The sequence below is a fragment of the Chiloscyllium plagiosum genome, chromosome 33, assembly GCF_004010195.1.
Source record: "Chiloscyllium plagiosum isolate BGI_BamShark_2017 chromosome 33, ASM401019v2, whole genome shotgun sequence".
In the NCBI taxonomy this organism is placed as follows: Eukaryota; Metazoa; Chordata; class Chondrichthyes; order Orectolobiformes; family Hemiscylliidae; genus Chiloscyllium; species Chiloscyllium plagiosum.
The window spans coordinates 10,561,585-10,587,373 of NC_057742.1; the positions used below are offsets into that span (position 1 = coordinate 10,561,585).

Consider the following 25,789-nt stretch of genomic DNA (forward strand, 5'->3'; position numbering starts at 1 on the left):
GAATTGTTTGTTATTGTCTTTCTCTCGCTAGTACTTAAAAAACTTATTACTATTTGAGGGCAGCACGGTGGCTCAGTGGTTAGCACTGCTGCCCCACAGCACCAGGTTCCCAGGTTTGATTCCAGCCTTGGGTGACTGTCTGTGTGGAGTTTTCACATTCTCCCAGTGTCTGCGTGGGTTTCCTCCGGGTGCTCCGGTTTCCTCCCACAATCCAAAGATGTGCAGGTTAGGTGAATTGGCCATGCCAAATTGCCAATAGTGTCAGGTGCACCATTCAGAGGGAAATGGGTCTCGATGGGTTGCTCTTTGGAGGGTCGGTGTGGACGGGTTAGGCCGAATGGCCTGTTTCCACACTGTAGGGAATCTAATCTAATATTCAAAGATGAAATGCAAATGACAATCAAGACTTAAGTACAAATGTTTTTCTTCACGATGTGTCCTTTACTCAACCATAGCAGATATCACCTACATCGTATGAAAATACTTTAATTGTTTTAGCACTTTGTACAAGCTGGGGCCATGTTACTTTGTTTAACGTTGCTAATATTCAAGATAATATTGCTATTTTATATAGCAAGCTGGTTCTTGTTTGTCTATTTGTTAACTCATGCCAAGCATAAATTTCTTCCCCTTAAAACAATACCTTGTGTATAAGTCAACCCAATAATTTCAGCTCAAAAAAGGTCTTTAAAACTCGACCTGTATATGAGCATATACGGTATTTTTTGTACGTGACAGAGTGATACATTATGGAAACTGACCTTCAGTCCAATCAAACATATAACTGCAAACTAAACTGGTCTCACCTGTCTGTGCCTGACTCATACCCCTCCAATTCATGCACTTACCCAAATATCTTTTAAACACTGTAATTATGGTTCATCTGATAACAGTCTCTGGAAATATCTTCAAACTTTTGCAATGTTAAGGGTGCTTTAAAAATGCAAATTTTTATTACCAGTCCCAGCAATCTTCTAACCAGATGCTAAGTGTACCTTAAGGTACTTGAACTGGACAGGGGACCTTGACAGGGGACCTCGACAGGGGACCTCGACAGGGGACACGGACAGAAAGTGAGGACTGCAGATGCTGAAGATCAGAGTTGAAAAGTGTGGAGCTGGAAGAGTGCAACAGGTCAGACAGCATCTGAGGAGCAGGAGAATCAATGTTTCGAGCATAAGCCCTTCATCAGGAATGAGAAGACACAAGCCCTTCATCGAATTCACGTTTTCTGTGGTGGTTAGAGAGCACTGCCTGTGGACCATAGATACTCGACAGTTGTGGTCAGCAGTGAACTCCCAATGTGTATGGTTGGCAGGCAACAACCCCACTGGCAGTGTGAATTTAGAAAATTGGTTCAAATAGCTGTGCAGCCATTTTCATTCCTGTGTGTACTTCTAAAGTATGCTGACCTCATTACAGACAGCTGTGATCAGGAGCGTGGGACTGAAGTGCAGCCAGAAACAGAGGAGAAGGTTTTTCAGAAAATCAAAAAGGGAGTGCAAACGCCCACCTGTGTGTACTTCTAAAGTATGCTGACCTCATTACAGACAGCTGTTTTTAAGTGCACTGGTGATAGGAGCAGATCCTTGTAAGTCTGTAAAAGACAGGTGTCCTTACACAATGCATTCAACACTGCTACTGATACATTATGGTGACATTCCCATTGCATCAATGTATATAAACTTAGAGGTATTGGTTTTAGATAATTATACAACTGATCCAAGCAAAATTCTTACAAAAGCAAATACTTGCAAAAAAGCTTCGTATTAATTCCCATTGTATATAAATCATTGATGTCAGCCGAGAATCCAAATCCAAAATTGACGCCTAAACAGAAATAAAATACTGCCAGAGTATTAATTTTTCAACTGCTCAGCCCATTATGCAGAGTTAGCCAATCCACTACTAAATTTCCTTCACACACTGTGGAGTATTTTAAAGCTTTATTGTCAGCCTTTGGTCTGACAGTATTAAACTGTATCTCTGATGCAAGTTTTATAGGTTCACCTCTATAGATACTCCCTTCTTAGCAGCACTGTAGACAATGCTACACAGACAGGAACATCAGAATAATGGGCCATTCAGACCCTCAAGCCTGCTCCGTCCTTCAACATGATCATGATTGATCTGTGGCCTAACTCCATATACCTCTTTTGGGACCATGACCCTTAATACCCTTGCTTAACAAAAAATTATCCATCTCAGATTTAAATTTAACAATTGAAGGACCATCGATTGCTGTTTGAGGAAGAGAATTAGGAGTTGAAACTTTATTGCTGGAACAGCACAGCAGGTCAGGCAGCATCCAGGGAACAGGAGATTCGACGTTTCGGGCACAGGCCCTTCTTCAGGAAAGAAGGAGAATTAGGAGAAAATGAGGACCGCAGATGCTGGAGATCAGAGTCGAGTGTGGTGCTGGAAGCTAACTTTACATGCAGAAGTGTTTTCTAACATCTCTCCTGAATGGTTTGATCCTAATTCTTAAACAATGCCACCTCATTCCAGAATTTTCAACTAGTGAAAATAGTTTATCTTTATCTACCCTGCCTTTCCCTGTTTTATATCCTGAAGACCTTGATTAACCTCTTAACCTTCTAAATTCTAGACAATAAATGCCTAATTTGTCTAATTTCTCCTCATAATTTAACCCCTGAAATCGAGTTCTCATCATTGTTAACCAGTGCTGAACTCCTCCAGATTCAAAACATCCTTCCTAAGATGTAGTGCCCAGATCTGCTCACAGTACTCTAAGTGGGGTCGAACTAGGGTTTTGTATAACTGCAGCATAATGTCTGCATCCCTATACCTACTGCCCTTTAGGCACAGAGTTGTACAGCACAGAAACAGACTCTTTGGTCTAACTCATCCATGCTGATTGGATATCCTACATTAATCTAGTCTCATTTGCCAGCATTTGGCCCATATCCTTCTAAATGCTTCCTATGATATACCCATCCAGATGCTTTTTAAATGTTGTAATTGTATCAGCCTTCACCACTATCTCTGGCAGGTCATCCATACACACACCATTCTCTCCATGAAGAAATGGCCCCTTAAGTCCCTTTTATATCCTTTTCTAATCACCTTAAACCTATGCTCTCTAGGTTTGGACTCCCCACCTCAGGGAAAAGACCTTGGATATTCACCTTATCCATGCCTCTCATCATTTTATAAAGTTTTATAAAGTCAGCCCTCAGCCTCTGACACTCCAGGGAAAATAGCCCAGCCTATTCAGCCTCTCCCTATAACTCAAACCCTCCAATCCTAGCTACATTCTTGTACAAATTTTCTGAACCCTTTCAAATTTCATATCTTTCCTATAGCAGGGAGACCAGAATTGAATACAGTATTCCACAAGTGGCCTAACTAACGTCCAGATACGAAGGCCAGTATTCCATTAACTTTCTTGACCACTTGCTGCACCTGTTTACGGCATTTTTAAAGAACCCCAAGTCTTTTTGAACTTTCATAATATTTAACTTTGCACCTTCTAAAGCGTAGGTTGGAAATGGATAACCTCACACTTGCTTATAATAAAATTCATCTGCAACAGCTTTTCCTATTCACCTAATATATTAATATCTGTTGTCAACACTGTCTACAATGCTGACCAATTTCATGCTGTCAGCAAATTTGATTGTTTGACTTTTTATGTCATTATCCAAGCATTCATGAATATTGTGAATAATTGAGGCCCCAACACAGATCCCCGAGGAATGCCACTAGTCATGTCCTGTAATTTGAGTACTTACCCATCATTTCAATTCTTCTGGCACTCATCCAATTTCATATCTATATCAGTAATTTGCTCTCAACACTGTGGGCTTCCACCTTAGCTAACAATCTCTTGCATGCAAATGCCTTCTGGAAGTCCATACGAAAAAACATCTATTTACTTACCTCTACCCACCACCTTTGTCACCTCTTCAAAAATCTCTGAGGTTTGTCAGGCATCACCTACCCTCAAGAATCTATGCTGACACTCCCTGATTAACTGAAATTTTTTTTGAGGTGATCAGTTACTCTATTCTTCATAATATACTCCAACAATTCCCTATCCCAGATGTCAGGCTAACAACCTCCTTTAATACCCGCAGATGGAAACCTTCAGGTCCTGGAGATTTGTCACTCTCCAGTTCCATTTATTTCCCCATTGTGGGGAGGCAATGGCCTAGTGGTATTATTGCTGGACTGTTAATCCAGAGACACAGATAATATTCTGGGGACCTGGGTTTGAATCCTGCCGTGGCAAATGGTGGATTTTGAATTTACTTTTAGAAAATCTGGAATGAAGAGTCTAATGATGAACATGAAACCATGGTTGATTATCAGAAAAACCCATCTGGTTCAGTCATATCCTTGAAGGAAGGAAACTGCTATCCTTACCTGGCCTGGCCCACATGTGACGCCAGACCCACAGCAACGTGGTTGACTCTTAACTACCCTCTGGGTAATTAGGGGCAGCAGCGCCATCACCTCATGAATGCATTTTTAAAAAAATTGATGATTTACTTAAGCTAATTTTATTCACTCCTAGTCTCCAGTCCTCTTAATTTCTTTGGGACTTCCAACAACCTATCCTCCTCTTCTGCTGTGAGGATACATGGACTGCAGCTGTTCGAGAATATAGTTTACCACTACCTTTGCCAGGGCAGTTAAGGATGGGCTACTGCTGGTCTAGCCAGCGATACCCACGTCTCACGAACAACTAATAAAACAAACCATCTTCTTTCATTTCTTCTAAAGGAACGAACCATTACCATTGTACAGTATGTCAGCAGTCCTTGATCCAAGTAGGTGATAAATGTTTTTCTGAGCCTGCGTAATATGTTTCAGCAGGTCATTCAAATGTAGATGCCTTCCAACCTAAGCTGGGCTTGCTCACACTCAATGTTCAAAGGTGGCAATTTAAGACTAGGAACCTTGGATGGTGATGCAGTTCATACCTCAAAAGAGCTACAGCTAATTTAGTACAGATCTTGGAATTGAACTGGGAGCCTGGATTTTTTAATATTTCAGTTCTATTTTGGCTTTATCAAATTGAGCCACGCAAGGAAAAATATTTTTAATTGTGTTTTTAAATTGCTTCATTTTTGCTGATGCAAGTATCATCCATGTAGAAGTTATCTGTACTTGTTGTTAAAGAGGTGGAAACAGTTTGACAAAATTCATTTCCACAGCCTTTTGAAAAATCATTTTTGCACAGTATACAATTTTGCTAAAATCAAAACTGGAAGATAAAGAAGGAAATGGAAAATGAATTAGCTACAGGGTATTTACAGATTTGGTGTGTTTATTTACAAAATATTAAAATCTAAATCTAAAATACCTAGCTGCTGCGCTACATTTTTTGCATGATATTCGAATGCATTCTACGTTTACATGAAATTGGTATGCTGATATTATACTAAGAACTGAAAGATTTTATGCAAATTTTTCACAGTTGAGAAAAACAACCAAAATTTATGCTTTGTCTTTAATGAACATTAAGAAAGCTTTTGCAAGTTTCTTCAAAGTTCAATAATCAATATCACTGTCATCTTGATCTTCTTTCAGGCACAGGTTTTAGCTTTAAAGAGTCAGAGGCAAGAGACTTCTTACGAAACCAAGGCGGACACATATGGTTTAGTGATACATTAAATAGTAACTTACCTCACTCAGTCAACAAGGGAACTGCGGTGGTAAAACTGTACTAACAGACCTCACACAGAAGGAAAACTTGTGGCTTTTTTGAACTCAACAGATTTTTTTTAACATCACTGACATTTGTGGGACGATTCAGTACTATTTTAACGTTTGAAGCAAGATTTTGACATTAGAAAAAAATATATTTTGCTGAGATTGTTGTTCATATGTTTTGAATTATGCTTGATAAAGAAATACCCCCTGAAGAGTCATATTGAAGCTATTTTTTCAGGCAACCCCTCTCTGAGTGATATCAAGAGCCAGTGGACTCTGCAGGTCAGCACCACAGCCTCCAGTCCTAGCATAACAAGATACAATGAAATGGAGTTATGTATCTCTAAACAGTGCTGCCAAACTGCAAATTTTTATGGGCTGTTCATTTCAGCTAGAACATCTGTGTCAGCATGAAAAGTCCACCAGGTGCAGATACTGCTTTTCCCATATTTTAGACAGGAATTAGGTATTACAAGATGAGTGTAATGAAGGCTGCTTCAAATTCTTTGGCAAATGCTTTGGAATGCTGCAATTTGTGTAATTAGGCCAACCTTGGCTTGATTTCAGTGTTTTTACAACAGTCTCTTAATTCATATGCAAATGAGATTTTTTTGTTACTGTTAATAAGGGAATGCTATGCACTGCTCATAGTCCTAATGTTTCTTTGACATGATGAATTCCTGAACAAGCATATTAACCAGTAATACAACAGCAAAATACTACAGAAGCTGCAAATTTGTCATTTAAAAAGAGAATATTAAAAATACTCCACAAGTCAGTCTGTATCTTTGGAGATAGGAATAGGATTAGATTAGATTAGATTCCCTACAGTATGGAAACAGGCCCTTCAGCCCAACAAGTCCACACCAACCCTCCGAAGAGAACCCACCAGGACCCATCCCCTTACCCTATATTTACCGCAACTAATGCACCTAACACTATGGCCAATTTAGCATGGCCAATTCACCTAACCTGCACATCTTTGGAATGTGGGAGGAAACTAGAGCACCCGGAGGAAACCCACGCAGGCATGGGGAGAATGCGCAAATCCATGGGGATTAAATGATTCAAGTTGATGACTTTTCATTAGAACTGGGAAAGAAAAATTAAAGATGAAAGAGGTTTTAAGCAATGACAAAAAGCAGGGAAAGGTTGGTTGGAAGGGGAAAGAACAAAAGGGAAAGCAATTAAATTACAAAGGGGGGGGTGACTGCAAACAACAAATGCCAATCAACCAATGCATTTCCCTTGTCGATAGTCTGCTTTTATACAATTTGACTTTAAAGTATTAGGTAGAAATCTTAATCAGTTCTCTTATTATAATTACCCTATAGTAATGAAAGTAGGGGGACCAGGCTGTCAACGTTGATGCCAGGTTCACTGGCCATAGCTCATCCAAGTGCCTCATAATGGGCCAGAAGCAGAACAGGAGCCCTTTTAAAATATACTGAACTGGAAAGGAACCCAGGCAGTCAGTGCAATAGTTCATCCATTGCTTTTCACTGCCACAGTCACCAACCGACTGAGTAATTTTACCAGCAAAGTGCCCAAGAAATTTAGTATATTTATGTTTTTCAAACCATCTGTTTCCCTTGTCATCCACTGGGATGGGAAATGCTAGGTCAGGCTTCATATTCTGCTGTCAAGGTCAATCTCTTGACAGGTGATCACTTTTCCAAGCCCAGTCTTATTAGCTGTTCCTTGCTACAAAGATGCTGCACTCCGTTGCTGTCAAGAAGTCTATTCAAGCCCAACCAAGGGCAAAGGGACTGAGAGAACGAACATAATCAAGTCTGAGTAATAGTTACTACTGTGTATCAAGTTTGGGTCTAATGAACACACGAGTTCAGCACTATCTCAGAAGTGAAAAAATAACTAGTAAATGAAGGTCAGTTTAGTTTAATAGGTTTAACAGCAGTTCATCGGATGTAATTAAATAAACCCAATGACCTTAATTTAGAGTGCTTCAGGTTCTAATGGCTTATAATTCATCAAAACTCTGAATCAAGATTATCTATGAGGTAACCACCCAACTAAAAATACTCAGGAATGCCAGTGTAATATGAGGAGTCGTCCTTCAAGAAATGAATAAAAGTCTGATACCAGACACAAAAAATAGTCACCTTGCCTTGCAATCAATAATGAAAACTTCAAGGACTTAAAATAACTTAAGAATCTTAATGCCGTATCTCCAGTATTGCTAAGCTTCCCTACTGTGTCTAAATATAAACAGCTTAACCCTTTGACACAACTGACCTCTGTCATGGGATAGTAGAAAAGCCAATTACTGTGCATTTTCTATTTAAAACACAAGCACGTCCTCGTACAGATTGAACCCCTTGTAATACAGTTAATCTAATCTACTCTCTGGAATCTCCACCAACACCCCCCACACCACTCCTCTTCCTTTTAGGTGCTCAGTGCAAACATAGCTCTCAAACCAAGCTGTGGTCAATCCTCCTAATCTCCTAATTCTTTCATTCACTAATGATTTCCTTCCAAAGCCATTAGCTTTGCTTCCTGTGGCCTCCTTTATCTTCTTTAGCTACAGTGCACAAATTCACAGGGAGGGTCCAATTCAAGACTGATCTTGAGCTTGAATGATCCAGAAGTTGGACTTAAATGGAATCTGTTTTTTTGCCTCCCAAAACAATCTATCTCGCATGATATAAATAAGAGATAGTGTGAAAGCCAACTAGGAGAAAAATTGAAAACTACCTCTTTCAGTCTTTAATAGGCTACTATTCAGCTGCTGCTCCAAGGACTCAGAATTACCCCACTGCCCCCTCTACAGTTGGTGTTTGATTTGTCATACGTACGTCACATGTTGACTGGCTCACTTGCAGTTGGATTAATCCCAGTGACAGTGGGATAAGACCTTCAAATGGTACGAATTGGCCGTTTAAAATTGGCCTCAATTGGAGACAGGGAAGGAAGACCAGCCATGTGCCTTCTTGCCCACACCTAGTTGCGTAGATGTTGGAAGGTGAAAATGTTTGGGTTCACCAACACCCTGCCTAATCAAATGTTCATTCAGCCTCCAAGATCGCCACCAACGAGAGCAGATAATTCCACTCTACCAGGTAATTCCTTTAAATTGGCACTGGATCATCAATGATCTTACGATCCCATATAAAGCTATTCTAATGTTTCTGAACGCAAGACCTCTGCTTTTCTTTCAGGCATGACTGACTGACTACCTAGCATTTATTGCCCATCACAAATTGTACTTGAGAAGGTGCTGGTGAGCTCGCCTTTTTGAACTACTGCAGACCATGGAAGGGTAGGTAAGCCCAATGCTGTCAGCAAGGGACTTCTAGGACTATGAACCAGTAAAATGCATTGATATAGTTCCAAGTCAGGATGGTGCATGGCTTCAAGGGGAGTTAGCAATGCTCCCATTAATCTGTTGCCCTTATTCTTCTGGGTGGTTGAGGCTGTGGGGTTGTATTAGTGCTCACCTTTTCACCTCTTGAGTGCTGACTTGTCTGTCGAACAAGTTTGATAAAAAGCACTGATTTCTTGCCAAAATGATAATTTGTCATGGGTGAGTTAGAAGTCAAATAGCAGAAGTTGCTATCATGGTTAACTTTAAATCTTGTCCTTAGCAATCTCCACACTTAGTCAACGTTAAAAAGGAACCATGCAATAGGGATTAAGAGTAGAAATGGCCTTTCTTTCCCCTTCCATTGTGTAAACGTTTGAGTTCAGAGCAGTTGAATAACATTAAAACTGGAATATTCATTGCAAACAGCAAAGGGCACTTGTGGTACAGTGGTAGTGTCCCTTTGAGCCAGAAGGCCTGGCTTCAAGTCCTACCTGCTCCAGTGATAAGTCATAACATATCTGAACAGGTTGATTAAAAATATCACAGCAAACAGCACAGTTTCTCACTAAGACACTGAGGAACAAACATGGTGCTATCAGTCCCAAACCTGTCACTTTGTAAAGACTGTTGCTGCCAGTTTTGATTTAGCAGCAATTCTCAAAAATGCTAATAAAGAAATAATGGGATGGAAGACATTTCAGGATCTGATGTTTTCTCGCCAAATGCAGAAGCTGAAGACATGGCAAATACCTTAAACTGATTTTGTAAAGCTCTCAATTTAGAAATACTGCTCTGAGGGAAGAAACTCTCTTATGGAACCCCATTAGTTAAGCAGCAAGGTGAAGGAAACCGAGTTTAAGTGATCAAGTCATTTATGGCACAGAAGGAAGCCATTCAGTCCATCAAATATATGCCAGATGAGAGACCTATTTATTTGAAATCAGTTATGGGAAAACTCACAGAATCTTTACTTGGTACGAACAACTTGACTATTGCTGATTGAAGGATGCTCTGGTCTCATTTTAAAATAAAATAAGGTTCTGTTAATTTAGATACAATTCCTTTTGTTTAGGGACTCGGGAAGAAAGAAACAATCTTAAAAACAGGGCTAAGACATTCAGAAGCAAAGTCAGAAAGTACTTTTTCAAACAAAGAATAGAATCTGAAACTCTCCTGCTCAAATAGAACTAGATGCTGAGGCAAGCAGTACTTTCAAAACTGAAGTAGATTATGCTCTAATTCATGAAGGGTATCATGGGAATGGAACAATCATAGGCAAATGGGATTCAGGTAACTATCAGTTATGATATAATTGAATGGCTCAAGTGATTGATTAGTTTCCACCGTTTGAAATGTTCCTGTGTTTCCACCGTAGAGGCTGGACAATAAAGGTTTATGTCATATGTAATACTAAGGTAGTGTTGCTCTATCAGAGATGCTTTCTTTTAAATGAAGTTTTTAGCTAATACATTTTCTCCATGGATCTTTGCAATTGCAAGGCAAAATTTACAAGATGGACAGAAAATGTTGCAATGTCATTGAACCAAAGGTCATTTTAGCCCAAACCAACGACCACATACGCAAAAATCACTGAAAAAACTCAGTCAGTAAGTGGAAATGTGGTCTACCTTTACTCTTCCATCCCAGATGTAATGAAACCAGCTACAGCACCCCCAAATAACATCCTGGTTAAAGATCACCATCAAGTCTATACTGGGAGCAGAACTGCTGAAACCACTGAAAACAAGGATTCATCATGCTGAGAACAATGTTGCAGTTAAACAAAAAATAACTGAAACAACAGGACAATGTAAGATATTGTAGGAACACAATGTATGATACTGCAGGAACACAGTGATTAACCTCAAGGACAGATTGAAATAAAGAGTTTATGGTAGCAAATGACAATTTCCTTAATTGGCAATAACTGAAGCTCCCATTACAAAGGTATAAAAAGGAAGATGACTTTGGAAATAGCTAGAACCTACAAGAAGCATTAAAGAAGAGGTTATATGAATGCGCAGTTTTATATCTTGGTAAGTGTATCTGCTGTTTTGAAATCTGCGCGCCTGAGTTTCTTTTCGGGTCTGAACTGAATTACAGTAACTGATTCAAACTGACCTGCGTTTACACACTGATTAAATTTGTAAATTATGTATAGTTGTTTCCTGTGCCTGGCCACTGCATATAATTAGTTAATCTAATTACATAAAACAGTGCCCAGCTTGAAACATGGGATGTCTTGTAACAAGTGAAGCATCTGATTTATAACAGGAAATCAATAATTTAAGGCTTCTCAGACTACATATTAGTGAATTGTTACTTATGAATAAGGTGAGTGGAGATTCAATACTGGAGAATAGGAGTACAGTTAATATCTAAGAAAGCTTAGTGATATGTAAGGCATTATGGAAGTTCATCTTAAAGTTGTGTCCCCAAATTCTCAAGAGATTCAAGGTATTCTTGCTTTGTCTTACACATTTGGGGCTTTTAAAGAAATTAAATGAGGTTTCAACTTGATGAACTGAGCGAAGCTTTGCATTGTATCTTTAGAATTTACAAGCATGATCAACAAAAACCTCAGTAACGGGAAGTGCTTGAAGGTCTTCTGCCATCCAAACAACCAACAGTGTTTTCTGATGGCTCTGTATTGACTGCATCCAGGTCAAATTTATTTTACTACTTTGATGTAAGGGGAGTAATAAGGGGAAATGAAGAGCTCGCAATTATGATGGGGAGAAAGGATTTAGCAAAATTTGAGATTAATATGAAACATAAGCATTGCCTTGTGTATGAGATATGGGGAATATCAGCAGCAAAAACCTATTAATTTCTTTTAAATGCAATGAGCTAAAGTTCTATCGATACCAATTGGTTAAATTTCACAGAAGTATGAAAGTTATCTGTTTCTGTGTGTTTTAATATACTTGTATTATCGAAGGAAGCAAATGGTATATAGTTAGACAGGCCTAAGGTTTTGTTATTCTAAGGTAGAAATGGTATAAGTTGAAGAAATCCTTTCTGTTTTCAATACAATGTTCGCAAGCTCGAAATCAAAGAGGAGTAGACAAGATTCATTCAAGCTGTAACTCACTGTGATAGAATTTATGTTCAGTTAATGAGGTAAATTACGTATTAATTGATTGAAAATTTTTACATTATTTTTATTTTAAGTTGAATTGTGCAGCAAGTCCTAAAAAACCCAGAGGTCATTTTACACCCTCATTAATTGTGTAAGGAGTTAAGATAAAATACAAAGGGAGATGTGAAGATCAGCTACAGGATAACATTTTGTTTTAAATCAATTAACATTCTTTTCAAGCAAATATGTTTGAAGCTTTTGCATTGGCTGACTTCACCATCCATCCTTCTAAAGATTTCAAAGCTTGTACAGCCAAGAAATAACCTGCATCTTATTTCTTACTTCCCAATTTCTTACTTCCCGCCTCAGGCGACTGACTGTGTGGAGTTTGCACGTTCTCCCCGTGTCTGCGTGGGTTTCCTCCGGGTGCTCCGGTTTCCTCCCACAGTCCAAAAGATGTGCAGGGTCAGGTGAATTGGCCATGCTAAATTGCCCGTAGTGTTAGGTAAGGGGTAAATGTAGGGGTATGGGTGGGTTTCGCTTCGGCGGGTCGGTGTGGACTTGTTGGGCCGAAGGGCCTGTTTCCACACTGTAATGTAATCTAATCTAATCTAATTGTTAATCGCTTAAATTTGTTTGAATATTTACTAATAAAATTTCACTAAATTGCAATGCTGAATTTACGAGAAATTTTGCCATACTGGGAGATTTCTTTAAGTGATCATTGGTCAATTAAATGGATATTTAGCCAACAACACGTATTGCGGTGGCAGAAAGAAACTGGAAAACAATCAAATGCATACTTTGCAGATTAACCCTTTCAAGGGCTCTCAAGAAGAGCCACAATGGATGTCCTGTTCTTTATTGCAGGCTACATGTATGTCTTTCTTCTGACAAAGAGCATGAAAAGAAGTGTGAAGGAACCCTAAAGAAAAGAAGTAACATGGGTACAACCTTTAAATATATCAATCAAAAATCAAACCAGTGGAAGTGAGGTAAGATTTCGAAGAATAGTTAATACCTTTTTTTGCAGCTGGTTGTGTTACAGTGAATAAGAAACATGCACTTTGTAACCTGGTCACTACTTTATATATTCTGACCATGCATGGGGTGATAATCACAGACATCCACACACTTGCCAGTCTTTTGATCAGGTAGCCTAAAAGCTACTTGGATTTGAGATTACATGTTGCATGATTTTTCTATCTGTGGAAACGATACCTTGTATGAGAGGCAACTAATATGTGAAATGCTGAATGGACATATACTGAGGAAGATGTTTTCAATACATTGATAATACCAGTACATCATATAGCTAATGTGCCTCATGTGAGTGAGTACCTAGGTGATCATGCTGGTAGAGGTGGCTAAACATGCCACAAATTTGCAATGTTTGTGTTAACAGCAGTCATAAAGTCGTATAGCACGGAGACAGTCTGTTCGTCCAATTAATTTACGCCAACCAGATATCCTAAGTTAATCTAGTCCCATTTGCCAGCATTTGGCACATATCCCTCTAAATCGTTCCTATTCATGTACCCATTCAGATGCCTTTCAAATGTTGTAACTGTACCAACCTCCATCACTTCCTCTGGCAGCTTAGTCCATACATGCACCACCCTGTGTGTGGGCCCCTTAGGTCCCTTTTATATCTTTCTCCTCTCACCTTACACCTATGCCCTCTAGTTTTGGATTCCCCCCACTCTGTGAAAAAGACCGTGACTATTCACCCTATCCATGCCTCTCATTATTTTATAAACCTCTATAAGGTGACCCCTCAGTCTCTGACGCTCCAGGGAAAATAGCACCAGTCTACTCAGCCTCTTCCTATAGCTCAAACCCTTCAACCCTTGCAACGTCCTTGTAAATCTTCTCTGAATCATTTAAAGTTTCACGACATCTTTCCTATAGCAAGGAGACCAGAACTAAACACAGCATTCCAAAAGTGGTCTAACCAATGTCCTGTACAGCTGCAACATGTCTTCCTAATTCCTATGTTCAATGCACTGACCCATAAAGGCAAGGATACCAAATATCTTCTTCATTACCCTGACTCCACTTTCAAGGAACTATGAACTTGGACCCCAAGGTCTTTTTGTTCGGCAACACTCCAAAGGACTTTACCCTTAATTACATCAGTCCTGCCCTGATTTGCCCCACCAAAATGCAACACTTCATATTTATCGAAATTAAACTCCATCTGCCACTACACCACCAATTTTGGTGTCATCTGCAAAACCTACTGACGATACTGCCTATACTCAGATCCAATTCATTTATATGAACGACAAAAAGCAGTGGACCCAGCACCAATCATTGCAACATACACTGGTCACAGGCGTCCAGTCCGAAAAACAACCTTTCACCAGCACCCTACGTCTCCTACCTTCAAACCAATTTTGTATTCAAATGGCTAGCTTTCCCTGGATTCCAGTTGATCTAACCTTGCTTACCGGTCTACCATGCAGAACCTTGTTAAACACCCTGCTGAAGTCCATATAGACAACTTCCACCGCTTTGCCTTCATGAATATTCTTTGTCACTTCAAAAACCTCAATCAAGTTCGTAAGACACGATTTACTACTCGTAAAGCCATGTTGACTATCCCTAGTCAGACTGTGCCTTTGCAAATACTTGTAAACCCTGTCCCTCAGAATCCCTTCCAGCAATTTACCCAATACTGGTGTCAGGTTTACTGGTCTATAGTTCCCTGGCTTTGCCTTACCATATAATGGTATCACATTAGCCACTCTCCTATTTTCAAGCACCTAACCTGCGGCAATCAATTATACAAATATCTCAGCAAGGGACACCACAATTACTTCCCTAGCTTCCCACAAAGTTCTAGAATGCACTTGATCAGAACCCAGGGATTCATCCATCTTTATGCATTTTAAGATGTCCAGCACCTCCTCCTCTATAATATGGACACTTTTCAAGATATCACTATATATGTTTCCAAATCCTTGAGCCTCCATATCCTTCTCCACAGTAAATATTGGCACAAAATACTCATTTAGTACCTCATCCATCTCCTGCAGTTCCACACGTAGAGGGGGTTGTTTATCTTTAAGGGGCCCTATTCTCTCCCTAGTTACTTTTTGGATTTGCCTTAACCTTACTTGCCAAAGCTATCTCATGTCTCATTTCTGCCCTTATATTCCTCCAGGGATTCACTCAATTCCAGCTGTTTATTCCTGACATATGCCTCCTTCTTACTCTTAATCAGAACCTCAATTTCTCTAGTCATCCAGCACTGCTTACACCCACCAAGGTTGCCCTTCCAACTAATATACTGTCTCTGGACTCTGGAACATATTGTCTCTGGACTCTGGAACATACTGTCTCTGGACTCTCATTACCTCACCTTTGAAGGCCTCCCACTTTCCAACCACCCCTTTACCTGCGAATAGCCTCTCCCAATCAACGCTTGAAAATTTTTGTCTAATACCATCAAAATTGGCCTTACTCCAATGTAGAATTTTAACTTGTAGATCAGGTCTATTCTTTACCATAACTATTTTAAAGCTAACAGATTTATAATCACTGTTCCCTCACTAACACTGCAGTCACCTGCCCCGCTTTATTTCGGAAAAAAGGTCAACTATGAGAAAAAGTGAGGACTGTAGATGCTGGAGATCAGAGTCAAAAAGTGTGGTGCTGGAAAAGCACAGCCAGTCAGGCAGCATCCGAGGAGCAGGAGAGTGGACGTTTCAAGCATAAGCCGCTCCAAACGTCAACTCTCCTGCTCCTCAGATGCTGCTTGACTGGCTGTGCTTTTCCAGCACCACACTTTTTGACAAAAGAAGGTCAGGTTTTGCACCTTTTCCCGTAGGTACATCCAAATACTGAATAAGAAAATCTTTTTGTACATAGTTAACAAATCCCTCTCCATCCAAGCCCTTAACAGTATGCGGTCACAGTCTATGTTTAGAAAGTTAAAATCCCCTACTATTGCAACCCTATTATTCTTGCAGATATCAGAGATCTCCTTACCAATTTACTCCTCAATTTCCCGCTGACTATTGATTAGATTAGATTAGATTACTTACAGTGTGGAAACAGGTCCTTCGTCCAACAAGTCCACACTGACCCTCCAAAGAGCAATCCACCCAGACCCATACCCCTACATTTACTCCTTCATAAGACCATAAGACATAGGAGTGGAAGTAAGGCCATTTGGCCCATCGAGTCCACTCCGCCATTCAATCATGGCTGATGGGCATTTCAACTCCTTACCCGCATTCTCCCCGTAGCCCTTAATTCCTTTAATTCCTTGTGACATACCTAACACTGTGGGCAATTTAGCATGGCCAATTCACCTAACCTGCACATTTTTGGAGGAAACCGGAGCACCCGGAAGAAACCCACGCAGGCACAGGGAGAATGTGCAAACTCCACACAGACAGTTGCCTGAGGTGGGAATTGAACCCGGGTCTCTGGCGCTTTTCGGCAGCAGTGCTAACCACCGTGCCGCCCTATTGGGGGCCCTACAGCTCTCAATAAGGTGATGGTTCCTTTCTAATTTCTCAGTTCCACCCAAGCAACTTCACTGGATGTCCTCTGAGGATTATCCTCCTGAAGAACAGCCAAAATGTTATCCCTAACTAAAAACACCAGTACCCCATCTCTCTTGCTGCACAACCCCCCCCCCCCCCCCCGGACTCCCCATCCCATGCCCTGAGTTCATCTGCCTCATTGGTTAGGCCTCTTGCATTGAAATAAATGCAGTTTAATTTACCAATCTTACCTTGTTTTCTGTCAGGCTCTTGCCTGCGTTGACTATTGGACTTGCTCCTCATTTCAACTGTACCAGCCTCAGACTTATTGCTTTTCTCTGTGTCTTTGGTGCCCCCATCCCCACAAGGGTATTGAACTGAATTGAATTTATTGTCATGTGTACCAAGACACAGTGAAAAGCTTTGTCTTGCGAGTAATACAGGCAGATCACAGAGTTAAGTAACATAGATAACTAAATATTAGGTAAACAGCAGCAAAAACAAAAACACAGGTACAGGCAAATGTTAAGAGTTTGTGAGTCCATTCAGTATTCTAACAACAGTAGGGTAGAAACTATTGTGAAACCAGCTGGTGCGTGTGTTCAGGCTTCTGTACCTTCTCCCTGATGGTAGAAAAACATTGCCGGGTGGGATGGATCTTTAAGAACGTTGGCAGCCTTTCCTTGACAGCGGGCCTGGGAGATGGATTCTATAGACGGGAGGTTGGCCTTTGTGATTATCCAGACCAAGTTCACCATTCTTTGTAGCTGTCTCCAATCTTGAATGGTACAGGTGCCATACCAGGTAGTGATACATCCAGACAGAATGCTCTCAATGGTGCACCTATAAATGTTGGCAAGGATATTCACCATCATGCCAAGTTTCCTCAGCTGCCTGAGGAAGAAGAGATGTTGTTGGGCCTTTGTAACCAGTGCCACCACATGAAGAGTCCAGGAAAGCTTGTTGTTGATGACCACTCCCAGGAGCTTGACACTTTCCACTCGTTCCACCTCTGTGCTGTTAATGTGTAGGGGGGGCATGAGTAACATCCTGTCAAACGTCAATAACGAGCTCCTTGGTTTTGCTGGCATTGAGAGTTAATCCCCTTCCAATTCAGGTGCAATCTATCCTTCTTGTACAGGTCGCTTCTAACTCAGAAGAGATTCCAATGATCCAAAAATGTGAATCCTTCTCCCCTGCACCAGCTCCTCAGCCACACATTTGTCAGCTAAATCCTCTTATTCCTAACCTCACTAGCTCGTGGCACCAGGAGTAATCCAGATATTGCTAACCTTGAGAAAGTATGTTTTAACCTCCTAATTTCCTAAATTCTGTCCTCAGAATTTCATCCTTTTCTCTTCCTGTGTCACTGGTACCAATGTGTACAACAACTTCCTGGTGATTGCTCTCCCCTTTGAGAATATTCTGCACCCTCTCAGATATTCTTGATCTTGGCACTTGGGAGGCAGCACATCACTCTGATGTCTCGCTGTTGGCCACAGTACCATCTGTCAGTGCCTGTGACTAGCAAGTCCCTTGTCACAATCAATCGCTTGAGATCTGATGTACCCCTTGTCACAGCAGAGTCAGTCTTAGTACTAGAAACCTGGCTGTCAGTGCTACATTCATTAAAGTAGAGCACCCCTTTACGTTTTCCACAACCACATACTATGACAATTGAGTACAACTTTCACTTCGTGCCATACTGGGCACAGAGTCAATCAATTAGTCTTCTGCAAAGATTCTAGAAGTTTGCGAGCCAAGAAATTATGTTGTGACCTAAAATATTTTTGTTTATATCACATGCCTTTTTAAAGGGCTGTTTGCAGATCTTGACGAAGCAAACTTTGATTCAAATAAATATTTGTATTCAACACAAGGTGCCATTTTTTAATAATGAGACATTTCTTAGTGTTCCACAGATATTTGATATCATTGGATTCAGGTTATATAACGGGCATAAACTGTGGAAGCAAACACAATTTTGCACAATTTAAGGATAGTCACTGGCTCCAACAGTTATTTGGGCATAGGGGATGGTAATGAGCACAGATCCCTTGAAGAAACCCGGAGGTCCCAACGACCAATTCACAGATTTCCCATACCCTATTACATGCTGCAGCAACAAACAGGGGGAGAATGTTTCATTTGTTAAGCAAATTGGCAAGAAAGCCTATGAATTTCTCAATCATTAGTCTAAGTTAGAAGAATTTTGGAGCAGCTCAAAGTTATTGGGGGGGGGGGGGGAATAATGAGAGATTAATGAGGAGAACACTGGAATGGCTGAGTCTGGAATGGATATGAATTACAGCAACAGATGGATCAAGATAGAGGTGGACAACAGATGACATTCCAGCAAACGTTCTTTCTCATCTAAGGGGACATGGGATTGGAGGTTTAACTCAGCAGCGTGAAATACATGGCGCAGTTGCACACAATTTAGCTTCAGCTTTCAGTTTACCTAACGCAGGGTGTTGGACAAGCAGTTTGACAATCAGAGCCAACGTAGGTACAATGAGTGGTGGGCAGGAAATGCTGGGAATCGGCAGCATATAAATATATACATACACGTTTAGATTAAGCCACTGATGGATAGAGTGTAGATGCGAAATAGGAAGGAGGCCAAGAAGGCATTTTTGTGGGACTTTAGAGCTCTGTGGATAGTGATTTCAAATGCAAACACAGGCTGATTTTTCTCTTTCAAAAACAGAGCACCTGAGGCCAAATTAAGTACCCTAAATCCAACCCAGCTGAAGCCAACTCAGGCTCATTAACTGATCATTGATGAGTGAAGCAAGGACCATCTTTACACCATTAAGGAATTCAAACCTGGGTTCAAATTCCACTTGCTCCAGTGGTGTGCAGTAACATCTCTCTGATAGGGTAATTAGAAAACACCTAAATGGAAAAAGAAATTCTGAATTTTGACATCAATTACACCACTAAGTAATCAGGATGAAATTTACAGTTGATATTTTGATTGTATGAAAATGTACAAGATGAATAATTTAATGCATCAAAAACATTTAATTTTTAAAAGCATAAATTTGTTCCCGAGACACGAGTATCTAATCGTTCTCATCTACATGACTTTTACTTAAAATCATTTTGTCAGAGCTTTCTGCAATCTGTGCCAGAGGAAAAACTCAGATAAATCAGACTACAAAGTCCTGCCCAGTTAGCTGGAAAACTGCAAGTAACTTGCTAACTTTCTTGTTACTCAAACCTTCTTCAGTCACACTTCTCCCACTATATTCATTTCAAGTAACACCATCATTTTGCACCACTCAAACCACAAATAAATTCAAAGCTCCAAACAAAAAATTCAAAGCTGCATCATTAATGTATTCAATTCTAATGTTTAAATGAAATTTTTGCTCCGTTGCTGTCGAGGTGTTTGCCAAAAACTGTCTCACTTTTTAAATCCACCAATGTCAGCTCGAAGTTGGTTCTGCGCCAAACAAAATAGCTGAAAAACTCCCGAAAGAATGTCTCCCTTTCAGCTCAATAAATGTGACGAGAGATTAAGACATTGAAAAGAATCTCAAATTTTACTCTTCCTTTATTCAACAAAACATGTTGCTACAGCCACACAGTCCTATTATGGGCCAAATAAAAGGGTTGTGCCTTTTTCTCTGCATCTCGAGATGAAGGGACGTCTTTTATCTTAATCATTTACCTTGCATGCGACAAGGGCACAGTTACTTTAATTCTTCACCTCAAAGGCAAAGAAGCAAAAAGCTTCCCATGTTGAATGGGTCTGAAAGACCCATTAACTTACTTCCTGAAGACAAACATGCTTTTTGATAGATATTACAACACAGAAGAAATTAAAGAATTTGTATTATATTGTGCCTTTTTGCAATAATCATAACACACTTCCCATACAGTTAATAACTTTTTAAGTTGTAGTTGGTGTAGCTATGTAGGTAAATATGGCAGTCATTTTGCGTACAGCTAGTTCTCCAAATGATCAGCATGTCTATTTTTGGTTGAGGAAAGAATGTTAACTACAATAATACCCTGGTTGTCTTCAAATCTAATCCTGAGTGCCATTGGACAAAATATATGTTGAAGGAAGGTTTTAAGGATGGTATCTCCAACAGTACTGCATTACTCCATTAATATACTGGAGAGTCAGTGTGTATGATTTGCTCAATTCCATAAGTGTGGTTTGATCCGAACAATATTCTCATTTCCAATTAATACTAGCCATGGAGCTCATTATTCAAAGCACAGCCATGGGAAAATATCACACACGTCGTTCTTAAATTCGACACGCCGTGAAGAAATCATTTAACCCAAATTTCCTTCATAGAGATTGTTATAACAATATGTACAATGGATACAATTAGTAGTCTTGAAAGTGTATTATTTAGCATACACTAACAAACATTCTAATGTGCATATTTTTAAGGGAATAATTCATACTGGTTCAATACAAAATGTGAACATATTTTTGACACAAACTACAATGGATGTAGAATGAAGTGGGAACATATGGCAAGGTAATCTTTAGAAACTGGTACAGCAAATAGCTATATCAAAGTCTCTCCACCCTAAAACTGGCATCTAATTTTCACAAGTTGCTTTCTTTACTAGGATTGCTGTCTGTATAGAATACAATTGCTTTTTCGCTAAGGGTTGTCAGACAGTGGCAGTATCATTGTCTAACTCTTCTTCACTGGAAATAAAATATATCAAGTCCCAGATTCCAAAGGAAAGAATTCAATGATCATAGATAGAGTCATTGAGTTGCTCAGCAAAGAATCAGACCCTTCAATCCAACTCATCCATGCTGATCAGGCATCCTAAATAAATCAAGTCCCATTTGCCAGCATTTGACCCATATCCCTCGAAACCCTTCCTATTTATATACACATCCAGATGGCTTCTAAATGTTGTAATTGTACCAGCCTCCTCTACTTCCTCTGGCAGCTCATTCCATACATGCACTACCCTCAGCGTGAAAAAAAGATACCCCTTAGGTCCCTTTTAAATCTTTTCCCTCTCACCCTAATCCTATGCCCTCTAAGTTTTGGACTCCACCACCCCAGGAAAAGACCTTGGCTATTCACCCTATCCATGCAACTCGTGATTTTACAAACCTTATCCTCCAATACACCAGGGAAAATAGCGTCAGTCTATTCAGCCTCTCCCTATAGCAAAGCCTCCAACTCTGGCAACATCCTTGCAAATCTTCTCTGAACACTATAAAGTTTCACAACATCCTTCCCTTAGTAGGGAGACCAGAATTACACACAGTATTTAAAAAGTGGCCTAACCAATGTCCTATACAGAACAACATGACCTCCCAACTACTATACTCAATGCACTGACCAATAAAAGCAAGTGTACCAAATGCTTACTTCACTATCACATCACCCTGCAACTCCACTTTCCAAGAACTATGAACTTGCAGTACAAGGTCTTTTTGCGCAGCAACACTTATCAGGACCTTACCATTAAGTATCTAAGTCCTGTCCTGTTGCCTTTCCAAAATGCAACACCTCACATTTATCTAAATTAAACTTCATCTGCCACTCCTCGGCCCACTGGCCCACCTGATTAAGATCCCGTTGTACTCTGAAGTGAAATTCAGTCCACTACACCTCCAATTTTGGTGCCATCTGCAAACTTACTAACTATTCCTCCTATGTCCATATCCAAATCATTTACGTAAATGACAAAAAGCAGTGGACCGAGCATCAATCTTTGTGGCACTCTGCTGGTCACAGGCCTTCAGTCTGAAAAGCAATCCTCCACCACCATCCTCTGCCTTCAAGCCTAATTCTGTATCCCAATGGCGAGCTCTCCCTGTATTCCATGCGATCTAAATTTGCTAGCCAGTCTACCATGAGGAACCTTGTCAAATGCTTTAGCGAAGTCCAACTGGAGCACATCCAAAGCTCTGCCCTCATGAATCATCTTCGTTATTTCTTCAAAAGACTCAACCAAGTTGAGACACTGTGTACCACGCAGAAAGCAGATTTCTTAAATTAAAAATGCTGGACTATGATTCAGTATCAAAAAAATTACATGGGTCAATACACCATAATTCCACGCGTGGGGTTTACAAGTAAGACCAAAATCTGGGGACTCATGATTATCTACTGTCCAAGAGGTTGGTAAGCAAGAGTGAAACTCCTTACATTATTAAAAAAAAACATAGGCATGGTGGTAAGCCATTTAGCCCTCAAGCTTATTCCACTATTCAATGAGATCTTGCCTCATCTGTGGCCTAACTCTACATATCTTTGGCCCATGTTCTTTAATACGTTGCATAACAAAGAATTATCTATCTCAGATTTGAACTTAACAATTGATCCAGCATCCACGGTCATTTGTGGAAGAGAGTTCCAAACATCCACCACCCTTTGTGTGCTGAAGTGCTTCCTAACATCTCTCCTGAATGGTCTGGCTCTAAGTCTCAGACTCTTTGCCACAGTTCTGAAATCCTCAACCTGTGAAAATAGCTTACCTTTATCTACCCTGTCTTTTCCTGTTATTAATTTGAAAACTTTGACTAGATCACCACTTAAACTTCTAATGGATAATGAAGGCTACAATGAGAGAATACATTTTTTGCTCGGGTTGGGTGTATTTTTGGAATATCAGCACATGCAGTCATTTTTCGAAGTAATACTGCACCCTACATTAATGTGTAGTCATTTTGGTACATCTGTGATGTTAGAACACAACTACATGACAAACACACCTCTTCCTGGCATCTGATGCACTTTGCTAATGTATAAACGTCAACCTCCCTATTCCGTGGTGATAGGGGCTCACTTATTTTCATGAGGCTTGGACGCCCCCATTGATTCATCAGCACCATCTGGCAGGTGCTCTGGTGGAAATTGGCAGTGGATAGAAAAATAAACCATGACAAATTGCACCACTCCCCTGAATCTGGCATAGCAAATTGAAAATACCTCAAGACTTATCTCGTACCTTGCATCCTTCGCAAGCGCTGACTCCATAGTGGTAACCTGATGACTTGTCTTGGCAGACGAAGCAGGGTTTGTATACACGTGGAGGAGGGGGTGGGGAAGGTGGGCTGGGCACAATCTCTTCTGAGCTAGTACTCTGTGTTTCTATGGCTGAAATACAAAATAAAAGAAAAAAAATCTGAGTTTAAACTTAAAAGAAGGAATTCAGCAACATTTGAAGTTTGCACTGCACTCAATTCATGAACTCCAATAAGTGTAGGAACTTGAAACAAACAGAAGGCACATTTAGACAAATGTGTCTTTTTGGCAAAAAGTACGATACAGCATGATGGCAAATGGGAGCTGATCATTAGACCTTGAACAGACACCATCCAGTTAATCCTACCCCTTGGAGAATTGCATTCAAAGAGCGGGAGTGGGTAGGAGAATGCGGATTAATGTTGTTTCTCCATCCTCACTCGATTTCCAACATGAAAACGATAACAATATGTTTGTAAACCCAATATGAAGTGCTGTATGTGCACTCTTAAATTATAATGATTTCTACAGCCTAACTATACTGAGCACACATTTTCAATTTTTTCCTGCTTGGTGTAACAGAAAACAAAATGATTACACTTGCATTTATTTTCAATATACTGTAATTTTTTAAGTATTGCCATTGGATGGTTTAGATTCTATTTTGGCTGTAGCAGAATCTTCCACAAGATATTTTCTGCTTTCTTCTAATAGTTTTAACTTAAAGTTTAATTGCTCTATTTAAGTGCTTATGATCAACAATATTTTGAGATAACTGTATTAAAGTTTGCCATGATTTTCCAGCACCTCTCAACCTACTCAATCAGTTGCTTGCCTCTATCCTTAATGCCTTTGTTCCACAAGCCTATTTCTGCCCTTTCCCTTATCCACCAAACCACGCCAAACAGTTTTCTTCTGCATTTCTTTAGCTTCCACTCTATCTCCAATCATGTCCTCCTCATACCCCATCTCAACCATCTCCTGATCTGAAGGATGTAAGACCACCATATTTTAATCTTCCTTGGATATGGAGTGGTTTAGAGGGACAGAGTTGCATCCGAGTTCAGAAATAGAGAGATACCTTGTTACTCCCCATTTCTGAAATTTTAACCACTTCTCACAACCATCCGAAGTAATCTACCAAATGGGCATAGCCTTTTCCATAAATATATTCTTATGCCTCGAAGCCAGAGATTAAGTGTTCAATTGTAATATCTGACAGAAGGAAGCAAGCACACAGTAAAAACACATCATTGTACAAAGTTGTAAAATGCCTGAAATGAGAGCTCCGATTAATATCTCGTGCCTGTCATTTTCTAGTTATCAGTCAGCATAACCACTTCAAAATCCCTGCCTCAACTTGATTATAGTCTTTACATCTGATGGCAGGCTGTAGAATCATGTAGCAAGATCTAGACATTCAAAATTACTATGGGAGGGAAGGGAAAATTATTATTACACGTTCTTTTAAATCCTGCTGACAATGGGGGACAAAATGTTAGAAAAAAACACACCTTGGAAAGCATTCATTGAGATGGGTTGTGATCCTGTGGTTTGCATCAGAGAACAAAATACTGATGGGAAATACTGCTGCAACTGGATCATCCAACAAAAATTCTTGCTGTACGAAGGTTTGAACAGCTGGGCAATCAAACAGATACATGAAGTAAAATAACTAGAGGAACATTTTCTCTGTTTGTTATTAAAAATGAAACTGGACCTCTGCAGTTGCAATTTTGCTTCAAACCATAAACTAAAATAACCTTTCTCTACACAAACAATTGTTAGATCCTGGTCAGTTGTGGCATTCCCACCTCCGGGTTAGAAAGTCACGTTTTTGTACCCACTCTAGCGATTATGCAGCTAATCCAAGCTGGCAGTCAGCACAGTACTAAGGTTTGGCTGGTAGAAATGCTGCATTTGCTTCAGATTGTGTTTCAGATGAGACATTAAACTTGAGGCCTGGCCGGTTCCCCCCAACAAAGATCCCACATTACCTTTTGCTAAGCACAAGGGGATTTTTATTAGTGCCCTAGCCAAATTTATTCTGCAATCAGCACTACGTTGAAAACAATTTCATTGCTGCTGTTGTTGGGAACTAGTTTTATGGAAACTGACTTCTGCGTTTCTCTGATTTAAAAACATGAACCACACTTCAAAAGTACTTCATTAGCTCTGATACGCTTTTGGATATACAGAATCCTGAAAGGTGCAATATAAAAACAAG

At 40.0% G+C, this 25,789-nt stretch overlaps 1 protein-coding gene across 22 annotated transcripts in view; it reads right to left on the reverse strand.

Moving 5' to 3' along the window:
• The window catches only part of raraa (retinoic acid receptor, alpha a), a 580,457-nt gene that overhangs the window by 51,699 nt on the left and 502,969 nt on the right, over positions 1-25,789 (reverse strand). For 16 of the 22 annotated variants that reach the window (XM_043674897.1, XM_043674912.1, XM_043674905.1 and 13 more), the window contains one exon: positions 23,546-23,694. The exons of 2 other annotated variants lie outside the window; for them this stretch is intronic. In XM_043674897.1, coding sequence (XP_043530832.1) covers positions 23,546-23,694 — 149 coding nt within the window. Of the gene's footprint in view, positions 1-23,545; positions 23,695-25,076; positions 25,204-25,789 lie in introns of all 22 variants that reach the window. 4 more of the 22 variants (XM_043674898.1, XM_043674906.1, XM_043674908.1 and 1 more) reach the window with 1 other exon arrangement.